An 11846-nucleotide genomic window follows, 5' to 3' on the forward strand; every position below is an offset into this window, starting at 1 on the left:
GTATCTTTAATTTAATTTCATCAATTTAATCTATTCTTTAAAAATGTCATGGTACGAGCCAGAGTATCAAACTTTCATGCAGTGATGCATACTTTCCCTCTGTTGATCCATAGGACAGTAAAGTTTACTTTGACATGACTACTTCAGAACTTTCAACTCGACCATAGAATGAGACTTCATCAGATCCAACAGGTGAAGTGAATTACAAAATAAATAAATACACAATGTAATTCACTTCACCCGTTAGAACTTCAGTCCTACCTTTTGTTTTAACCTTCAGTGTTGCCTAGGCCAACAGCTTCAGCATACAGACCCACACCACCTTCCCCATCAAGTACACAAGGGCTTCCACCACTGGACTTGCTAAGAGATCCAACAAAACAAAGATAAAAGGATAGATCTTTGAAGGCAGAACTCTGCTAGCCCAAACATCTACAGAAGAGGTCAGCAGACAGACTTTACAAGTGTCATGTTCCATTTAAATTCATCCAACTCACCAGCACAGAAACACTTGTGCATAGCACTGCACACTGTCAGCATACCTGCTCAAGGAGCGAATTAGTCAAGGACCCTCTTAAGATAAACAGCAAGATGCAAAATACAATGCAGACACAACTTACTGTGCTCTCATGTATTTTTCTATAGATCAAAATTACCTCTTCCCCTTTTACCGCTAGTTCAACCAAAGTTTTTCAAAACTGGTTGGTCCCACTTAAGCACTTGCCTGATTCATAAAACTGGAAGGATTCATGTCCTGCATCAATAGCTACAGAAACTGGACCCACTGTTGCAAGAGCAGTCTTAAGAGCTTCTTCATCACCAGAAGTAACATCCACAAATCCAGTGTCATTTGCAGAGTTGTACTGAGGATCATACTGGCATGGCTGGTTATCCTAGAGGACACACAAAGTTATACAAAAAGTTAATACCCTAAAAATACTTTTACGCTGCATATATGCCCAAGATTTCATTTATACCGAGAAAGTCCTTGCATATCATACCAAAAGGTCAGTGCAAAGATCTTGCCAGAGAAAAGGAGGGCAGTGAAGATGATTAAACCATCAGCCACATTCCAACAGCTGTAATGATATTATTCTTTGTGTAAGAAACAAATGGCACACTACCCCAAAAGCCAGAAAGCAAGCATGCAAGGATTAAAAGCAGATCCATTTTGTATTCCTACATACACTACACAATCAAATATACAAGTCCTAGTTCAGGAAATTAATCAAACATTTCTTACATTACAAGGTTGCCACAGCAAGGGTACACAACAAAACAAAGCAGAACAAGTCTATTCAATATTCTATGGCCTTACACCAGTAAGCTCATCCCCCCAGGCAGGCTTCATACTTCAGGTCTTTCATTTTGTTCAATACCCTCTTCAGTCAGCTGTAAAGCAGTAAAGCACTAGAAAATTATTGATTACTTTCAAATCAAGTCAAACAAAATGGAGAGGTGGGTTGAATATAAAGTCATTGAAAATACAGCCAGCCAGTGGGCTAATTAATCTGAACTCACTAAAGTTACTGAAATCATACTTTTAAGTTCACACACAAACGTCAACAGCCAAGCGATTTTTATTCTTGTTTCTGTATGCCTTGTCCTGTGATTTAACTGTACTACTGATTCACATCACCACATTAGACAGTTCTAAAGTCCATACTGGAAAAATGAACACACTGCCAAGGAAGAGTTAACCCCCCCCCCCATTAATAGCATGGGCACCTAAATTCCATCTTGGTTTGAATACCAAGAGTGAAGACAACTATGCCGCTATAGATAAAAACAAAAATCACAAAATTGTGCACATGCGTGCCGGTTATGTATACGGAGTCGACATTCACGTCATGAATGGCACTTGTAAAAGCAACCTTTTCAGTTACCTACCTTAGCAATATATGGATAGGACACTTCAGAGTCAATACCACCATTATCCTGCACATACTGGAAAGCCTGGTCCATCAAACCGCCATTACAGCCCAAGTTCCCCTGGGGCCGAGAGCAGTCTATGAGGTTCTGCTCACTTAGCGACACCAGCTTACCAGTTTTTCTGAAATGCTGCCCTTCAAGGGCTCCAGTAGTGCTAAATGACCAGCAGGAGCCACATGTGCCCTAAATTAAAGGAAATTAAAAAGAAAAAAAAAAAAGTTACACAACTCCAAACTCACTTGTCTTTTCTTTACAAAAGAAATCTAAATGATGTCTCTGTTAACATCTTCCATAATGGAGTGGCATGCTTCCCCCCCACCAAAACACACACTTTTTACACCAGGTTACTTTACATTTCGGCCACCAATGCAGACCAAGTTTTATTTAAATAAACTCTCCGCTCCAACAATTACCAGTACCAGTCTGGTACGTTAGCTAAACTACAATGCATGTGTTGGTACTATTACTACACAGCAACACCTTCGTCTCCAGTAACAGAGTTCCTGCAGTAGATTTAACTGTCATTCTTACTCAAGACTTCATAATTTCATCCCTCTAAATCCCCCCCTACATTTCGGCCACCAATGCAAACCAAGTTTTATTTAAATAAACTCTCCGCTCCAACAATTACCAGTACCAGTCTGGTACGTTAGCTAAACTACAATGCATGTGTTGGTACTATTACTACACAGCAACACCTTCATCTCCAGTAACAGAGTTCCTGCAGTAGATTTAACTGTCATTCTTACTCAAGACTTCATAACTTCATCCCTCTAAATCCCCCCTACTTATTTCTATAGTAACAAAACTAATGTTTCTTGTACTTGCTTGCCAGCAAAAATGAAAGTTATTCAATCCCAGTGTTCCAGGGTGTGTAACAGTACAAAAAAGCTACATTACTGTGGTAAACACAAAAAACTGTACTTTGAGCAGCTGCATACAAACTCCCAACAGAACCAGAATGTTTATAGAAACAGGATATTACTCGCGTGACTGAACTTTTTCTAACAGCTTGGAGAAGTACAGGAGATTAATATGGAAGGGGTCAAAGAGTACTACACTGTTAGCAAAAGGTGCTTTAAGAATAAGATTAACCTTATCACTGTTGGAAGGAGAAGGCAATATTGTATAAATGGAAGTGCAGTTAAGTGAGCCAGATCACCTACCTGGTCCTTCACTGGAGTTACATAACCTCTGGTGCGCCAATCCACCTGGTCTGGTACCTTTACAAAACTGGGCTTCAAAAAGGATGAGCCCTTTAACTTCTTCTCAGCAGTCTTGCTGTGCTTGTATCCATTCATCAGCTGTCTGAACTCTTCATTGGTCTAGAAGACGATGCATACAAGTAAATTACCACCCCATTAAAATGGTACCATTCAATTGCAAACTTCTACACATCCAATACAAACCATGTCTCCAAAATGGTTCATGCCAAGTTTATACGTATGCTTTCCCAGAGAGTATTCCAGATTATGCAGTTCAATTTTCTTCAAGTTCTTCTCCCATATCATTCGCCTCCATCCCTCTTCACCCTGAGAAGAAAAAAAAAAAAACAAGCAGTTTAGTTTGGGCCTGTACCTGTGCCAAGCAAATTTGCACATCACCACATTTTGCATTGCATTTTGAGGGTTTCCCTCCTTACTGCTGGAAATGATAATGACCATTTTTTTTTTTTGGGTAAAAGTGCCCTCTTCCTCCAATACTTCTGTTCTATAGTCCCTATATTATAGTGGACATACTGCTCACTTCTACAGTCTTTACTTGCTCTCCCCACAATATTTAATAGTGATATGAAAGTATTTTTGGCCAGCCATCCATCCACATAAGCCATCAGATTTTAAGAGGGAGAGGAAAGCAAGGGTAGACATGATGGAGTCCTATGCCAGTTGGTCAAAAAAATGTCAAAACCCATATGGGAATAATTTGGTTAGAGCCATTCTGAGATCACAGTACAGTAAGGATCACGAATTTGCAGCTTTCCCCACAGCAGGGGAATTGAAGCCCCCCCCCGAAAACACACAAAATGCTGGCGCTGTGTCAATTTTGCTGGCACTGTGTGAATTTAACTGCTTTGTCAACGATAAAGGTTTTGACAAAGTTGAAATCATTACCTATTGGACTAGGTCTGTAGGATATTTCCTGCTGTAGCAACTAAGAGGAGCGACAGTGTAAAATACCTCCACTTCATTTAAAAACCTCAAGCATTATGAATTACAAAAAAGGAAGTTTTTCAATTTCAGGTTGAATTGACAAACCAAACCATAAGCTTACTACACAGCCTCTGAAGCATTGGCAATCTTATTAAATATCTACAGGATTCACAGTGTATGGATACAGGTGCCAAAAAGCAAACTCCAAATGCATTTTCACTAAAATTTCTCTGGAGTAAAAGTGTGGAACATAAGAGCAACAAGAGAATGAGACTCCCATCTCCTAGAGAGCTTGTGGCCATGGATTCAAATCTGATATTTTTAACATTCATTTCTACTGCACAAGACTGTTAAGTGAGGTGAACACAGGAAGACAACCGAATCATGCAATGTCACAATGTATTTACTGATGAAGGCAAAACGGACATTTAACATGTAGACTCAGCTTGGGGTTTACACCACCGCAAAAAAGCAATACAAGTAGATTACAAGTCAGCTATTAACAGAATTTATAATTAAGCAAACTGTACCAAGACATTAAAATATCTATTGTAAAAGGATGAGAGGAGTGCCAATGAAGTCAGCATTATTAGAATTAACAGGAGTGGGAGTTAGAAATTAGCAAGAGATTTAAGTAGCAATAGAATTCAAGTATAGGAGAGTTTAGTGCTGGTGCCAAGGGCAGCAGTTGAAGTGGGTATGCATTAAGTAAAATGCTATCTGAGGGATACAAGATAAACAGAACACCAGACTAGAGACATCAGGTCAGAAATGGAGAAAAATGGGTAAATGCTTTTACAGACACCCCCCCCCCAAATCAAAATCCATAAAGTCCTCGGACAATGCGTGCACATGCCTTGTGCAGAAAGATCAGTTTTGATTAGGAAATCAAATGCTGCTTATGGTGTTAGTCAACAAAACACACATTTAAATGCTATAAGTTTTTCCGCTCAGTGGTAGGAGCTAGGAGAGTGTGATCTCAAAGATCCAAGAAGGTCCATGTTCCACCACAAGGCAGTCTTTCAACATAAGTTGAAGTGACCAACAAGTAAAGACATTTGGCAAATAGCAACCCTGCATACTTGTGACTAAACAGTTATAAAACATCTTAGTAAAGCCTAAGTCACTGCAAGACTAGCACTGGCTACAACAGCCCTGTAAGACTGATGGCCCAGGAGTCAGATGTATACTGCAGTCCTCCTGGCTCCACTCAATGATCTTGAAAGGCCAGGCACATGATTCTTTGGTAATTCAAGACGCAATAAGCAAACAAAGTTGCGCACTGCCATTAACAGAGAAAGGCTTTCCAAGTTACATACCACTCAAGTGAGCTGTCTGCAATTGTACATACCAGGCATGTACTGACACTGCACACAAAATCCTCATCTCCCAAAAATTCTGGGGCAAGACTGCCCTCCCACACCAGACTACACCACAGGCAAGACTGCCTGCAGGAGCTAGCTGGAAGGAAGGCAGCTCTAGTGCACCATATGAGTGGAACCTAGAGAGAGCATTAGGTGTGTACCAAAATGACAACCAGCTGGGAGAGCCCATGCAGCCATACTGCATTCACACCTGGCCCACTCCCTACCACCCAGGTTATGATGGTTAACAAGTAACCCAATGAGAACTTGTCAGGAGTAAAGTTCTTACTTAGCCAATCAATACACCAGCTCCCATACTACTAAAACTGGGTGACTGTAGTGGTACTACTAACTATTGAGATTTAAACCACTGGCTGTTATTCCAGAAATCTGAACTTGCTATAGCCTTACACAAAAGACTATAGACACTTAAGGTGTGCTCCTGCAGAAAGCTCCAGCTCAGCACATGGGTGTTTAACTGTTCAGCCCAGCTCCACATTTTGAAAATGTGCAGCTGACGTAACAGACATATTTTAGGTGTACTGGCATTCAAAATGTGGGATATAGCTTGGTCTCCCAAGGGCTGCCAAGCAAAACTGCTGTGCTAGGGCTGGGCTGACTAGTACTGGTCGCTCCTCTGCCCAAGAGCAAGACCACCTTAAAATCAGCTTTATAGCAAGCAGGAAACTCTGCCAACGTTGGCCAAGGAATTCTACAATCTGAACCAACATTATGATGTGCAATGTGGGAAATTGCAAACAAGATGATGTGCCTGGATTTTAAGTGAGCAAAACTTGCAACTGTGCCAAGTGAAACAGCACAACCCCCCCAATCAAACTAGCATGATCAAAAAGGAATTTTAGCAACTGAGATATACATGGAGGATTCAGTCCAAGGGCAATGCACTGTAGTGAATAGCAACAGCAAAGAATCACTCCTTCTATAATAGAGAGTACACCTGGGGTCAGAGCATAGACCTGACCAAAGTGCTCCACTGAGTAGCACAAAAAGCAAGCCTCCAGCTAGAATAAACCCTGCAGGTAACAAGTGTGGCACCCTCAGAGAGCTGGGTATCTGGAACAAACTAGTTCAAAGACATTTTACATTAAATTCCTTTCACCATGAGGTTTAGAAGAGCATTGTGCCCTGCCAATAGCCACCCACACTACCAACCTTTAAAGCCCTTAAAAGTCAGAGAATTGCATCAGAGGGCAACCAAGAGGAGTGCATTTGTTTAAGCCAGGTTTAAAAGAAAACCCCATATTGGATCAAAAAATGGGTTTTCATTCGGTTTTACAAGCCATTTTAATGTCTCAAAATCACTACTGCTTCTTACAATTGAGTTTCACACAGAATGGCAGCCGATGGGCCTGCCTTGGTAATCTTGTTTTCACTCCTTCCCAGAAAGCATTACCTTTTTTAAACCAGTCATACTAGACACAAGTGGTGGTGTTTCTTTATGCCATTAAGACAGTAAAGCACAGTCATCTAATATACCTCCTATTGGAGGGCTATTCAAGAGGTTCATAGGTTGGCCCGAAAGCCCTTACAAGCCTAGCCATATTCCTCCAGAACCGCCCCAATTGCTGGTAGAGGAGAGAGTTTGCAAAGGCGAGGGTCTACTGTAGTTAACATTACTTCCTCCATCCAAGAGGGACATAGGTGACATCCCAAGTGTGAATTTACAGTTATCTATCCATTGATCTAGGCTGCATTTGAAGAGAGTCAGGGAGGGGCGGTGTTTCACATGAACTGAAACTTAAAAGTTGCAATCTCGGGAGATACACCTCTTCAGGAATCTTACCCTAGCATCGGACATTAAGCGAGTGATCCTCATGCAGTCTGATTCACAAATATGGAGCATTTCCATAAGGGCTGGACCAGACTCCCCCTGTAAACCAGGCATAGGTCACCTTTGGCAGCCTGTAGTAAACAATACTACAAACACTTTCAGTCCATTTCTAGTACTTTAACTTCTTGGTCTCTCCCAATTGCTGCAAGTGTCTGGTGAGATGCATGCAAGAGGGAGCATTGTACTCTACTGGGCCAAATATAATGGAAATACATCATCCTTAAATCTAGAAGCAAGGCCTTTACATACAGGATGTGCCACATAGGACTGACTTACTACTGTGGGCACATGGTCAAAGTTCAGGTTACTCAACTTGTACTCCAATCATGTACCACTGGGTACACACTTTGGAAAAGCGGACATCCCTGCCTACATTAGACAGCATCTCATAAGGGAATAATGTATTTTTGCATTTAGCTTTAATCCGTGGCTTTGGCACCAATCTGTCTGCGTGAACACTATTCGCAGTACATTAACATTGTTGGGGACTCTATTGCAAACTGGGAGCAATTGTCAGCCAGCCTGGGTCAGCCACTGGCCTTCCAAGTTTGCTTGGACTTGAAAGATTCCGAACAGCAAGCCTGGTAAATTTCCAACTGGGAGAGTTTCTCTACATTACCAAAGTGGAGGAATTGTGTCAAATAACTTGGCTAGATCAAGACAGGTAGTATGCATGGTCTTTCCCTCATCCAGAGCCTTGGTGACTCAAGCGGTCAACCATGTTTAACAGGCATGATCTACCTTTGGACCAAACCCAGTCCAGATTCGTTAGAGTTAAGGACATTGAGAAGGTCTCTCCAACTTCTCAAAGTCTTTTGGGTTTCTAATAGAATGGTGTCCATTCCCAATCAAGTTCATGAAATTCATATTTTTTTCAAATTCCTCTTCATAGCACCTGCAATGTGCCCAGTAAGACTCCTCCTGCAATTCATTCTCTTGATATATATATATATATATATATATATATATATATATATATATATATATATATATATATATATATATATATATATAAATAAATAAATAAATAATATACTTGAGACTACTACTATTAGAACAGTTTATCCTTCCACATTTGCCCCCATTTTTACCCTTCGTTCTGCCTGCAAATCCTGTATTATGACTGTCGGTACACAAATCCTGTATTATGACTTATGACTGTCAGTACACAAGACACAGAAATTGCTACATCCAGCAACTGCAATGAACAATGCTACTTTTGTCTTGTGGACTACTATTCTGGTTTTCTGCCTTTCCGCCATCTATTTTTTTTTGAAGTACTGGTAATGGGTGATGCCACGTGATACAAGCTCTCCACTTTCTATAATGTCCTAAGACTCATGCTTCCAGTGTTTTCCAGCTACAATGCAATAGTTTTGCCACATTATACAGATTCTGCCATTAGTATACTTCACAACCAGCAGCAAGACGCGAGACAAGTTTCCAGTTTGGTTTTACAAAATCTCTCCCACGTGTTCAATGGACTTTGTAAAACCTATTTCTTCCACTGTCTTCAGCCACCAATATGAACCTTTTGTCTTTTGGTTTAAATTCATCTCTCCTTAACCACTCCAGTGTTCAATCCTGGTCGACATGAGGTTGGTCAAGAGTTTCCTATACTTGCAGCTATAGGTATGCAAGTTCATATTTCTTACCTTCTCGGGAGATCCTTCATTCTTTGTTATGGCACATTCAGTTTCTGCCTAATTTTTTTTTCCCTGTCATCTACTGCTGCTCAGATTTCCATTCCTGCTTGATGCCGATACGAGTCTGCTGAAGTCATCTTGGATTTATTCTCATATTTCAAATTATTTACATTTGGTCTTGTGAGGACAGATATGTATGCAGTCCCAGAGATAGTATATATGTATGTATATACACACACATATATATATATATATATATATATATATATATATATATATATATATATATATATACATATATATATATACACATATACACACACACAGATATATACATACATATATCTATAACATACACACATATATATATATATATATATATATATATATATACACACACACACACACACACACACACATACATATAATATATATATACATATATATACATATTATATGTATATATATATATTTTTTTTTTCTTATCTTTTAGGGCCAGATTAAGGCAGAGCAAATTGGTTTACAGCATACTTCTGTTCCCTAGAAATCAATGCATCCAAAAACCACCAAATGACATTCTTAGCCGACAAGGTTTTTGACCATTTGCAAGTGTGCTTTTAGTTCCTCATGTGACAAGCTATACATTTTACATCTACAAAAATAAGAAGTCTTTACAGTTTTCTAGGAAACTGACTGTAGCCATGATCTAATCTGTTAGGCAGACAGCTTAAGGAGTTAAGGGCAAGACAAAATAGCAGCAGTGACAGTATCCCCCCCCCTACAATTTGCATCCCTGGAATAATTTATCCTTTATCATGGCCGCAAAGTGGTTTGCCTCAGTTTCATGGTTGCTGTAAGGTCAACATTGTCGTGTGCATCTTGTACATTTATCACTTTTATCCAGGAACATGGGGTACTGGCAGTTATGACTACCAAATGACACTGTTCCATAAAACGTTGTATTATACCTTTCTGTTCCATTGCCATGCTCGAGTTCCCACCTAAAATTACTAGACAGTCAGCATCAATTCCAGTGTATAGTTTATGTCATCAGAAGACAAGTTATTGGTCTGTAGTTTTTAGGGGAGCTTGCAGGTTCGCTCTTTAGTATAGTTTTTTCCTGTTTGTAACCAGGCTGGTGTCAGTTTGTGGTGCACATATAAATATTCACAGCTAAAGCTTAATGTAAAATGTTAATACAGGCAACAAGTACTGCATCTGGGCCATTAGGCACCATGCATCTGTGTTCTACATCTTCATAAATGTAAATTTTTGGTGGCATTTCAATTCCTTTTGCGTTCTAACTTTTTGGCTCATCAATTACTTACTTTGTACTTTTTATCTGCACATCAATGTTTCTGCCTGTGCTAAAATTTTTAGTTGCTCTGCAACAGTGCACATCTCTAGGTCAATGTGTTCCCTCTTAACTGCTTTATAGTCCTCTATTCAATACTTCCACGATGGCAATTTCTCCCCTTCCTTTACTACCCTGTGATTTTGTGGTATTTACCCGCACAGTAAACTTCTTAGGTTAATATCGCATGTATCTCTGTGGACAGCCCTAATTACTGTGTTTAAATAGTTTATCCAAACTAACATTTTGGGTTTTGACTTAATGTAGTCAAGTGACACACAAGACAAGTCTGCATAGCTAGTATTCCCTTCTAGGATTTCAGATGTAGTTAAAGAATGTCTCGAGAATAAAGCAAAAGTAGCCTCCCTAACCCAAGATAATTAGATTTGGAGGACTTGAGATCTCAGACTTAAGCTAGAAGATTTCTTCCTCAGGAGGAGCCAGTTATCTCGTTCTTGAGCATTAGTTTCAATCTTGTTGTATAGCCCGTTTATACTAGGTGTCGACCAGCAATTTTTTTTTGTTGGTTTGCAAGACCTGGTTTTAATCTCAGGTACAGCAGATACTATACAACTGCTCAAGTGGTTATACAGGGCATTGGTGTACACCTCTGCTTAGCAGTAGTTACGTACTCAAAAGGGTTAGCGAGTCTTGGAAAAATTCTCGGGGCATCTCAGAGTTGCACTGAACAGTGTGGTCAGTCAACCATGTCCTCCCAGGCGAATGGATATCAGATCCACTTAAGATAGCAGTAGCTAAAAAAAGGATGAATGCTGCTCAAGTATAGAATTATACCTACCTGACACAATCTGAGAGCTCAGTCAGGTCTCTTCATATAGTCCAGTGAGGTACGTCTCCATTCATCCCTACATGGACTATGACAGTTACTGGTACTTATGATTCAGTGACTTGACAGATCCTGGCATCAGACAAGCAGCTAACCATAACCTGCTCCTTATGTAGATTGGCGAGGGGAACTTCCATGCATCTCACAATGGAGTCACCTATGACCACTACATTAGGTGGTGTGGTGTTATGCTTTTGTTGGCACACTTTCTGCATTGTGCATCTAACTGATCTTGTGGAAAGTTACTATTTAGTATCTCTGCATATATGGAGGCATGTCTACGGTCCTCTAATGTGGAAAGTGTGTATGCTCACAGCCTGTTTGGCATTCAATTTGTCCTTGCACGAGTCCTGCCTCCAATTTCATAGTGAAACTACAACTCTCAAGTTGTTTCAGGTCTAACTGGTTGTCAGTATATATTACACAATCCATGATAGCAGGCTCTTACTATACATTTTATTAGGGAAGGGACTGGGTTAATTTGACAGGACTGTACTGGTAGTTCCTAGTCCGTGTAGAACCAAGTTGCTCCTAGAGCAGCAGAGATCTTGGAAGGGTTCCACTGACAGCTGTTTAAGGAAAAACAGAGCTTCTAGGCTCGTGTCTATACAGGACACTGCTAACTGCAACTGAGCAAAGAGCAGCACTGCACAAAGCAAGGCTTAAATAAGAGCAGAGAGAAAATTTAAGCTAACTACTGA

The 11846-nt window shown here is 40.1% G+C and overlaps 1 protein-coding gene across 2 annotated transcripts in view; it reads right to left on the minus strand.

The window, feature by feature from the left end:
* Positions 1-11846, minus strand: part of LOC122795917 (procathepsin L-like) — a 62741-nt gene that overhangs the window by 15495 nt on the left and 35400 nt on the right. For both annotated transcript variants that reach the window (XM_044064396.1, XM_044064397.1), the window contains exons 3-6: positions 3342-3464; positions 3099-3257; positions 1891-2115; positions 725-893 (exon numbers count right to left, since the gene is read on the minus strand). In XM_044064396.1, coding sequence (XP_043920331.1) covers positions 725-893; positions 1891-2115; positions 3099-3257; positions 3342-3464 — 676 coding nt within the window. The remainder of the gene's footprint in view (positions 1-724; positions 894-1890; positions 2116-3098; positions 3258-3341; positions 3465-11846) is intronic.

The sequence above is a fragment of the Protopterus annectens genome, chromosome 2.part2 (assembly GCF_019279795.1).
Source record: "Protopterus annectens isolate FY-2018-M chromosome 2.part2, PAN1.0, whole genome shotgun sequence".
Classification (NCBI taxonomy): domain Eukaryota; kingdom Metazoa; phylum Chordata; order Ceratodontiformes; family Protopteridae; genus Protopterus; species Protopterus annectens.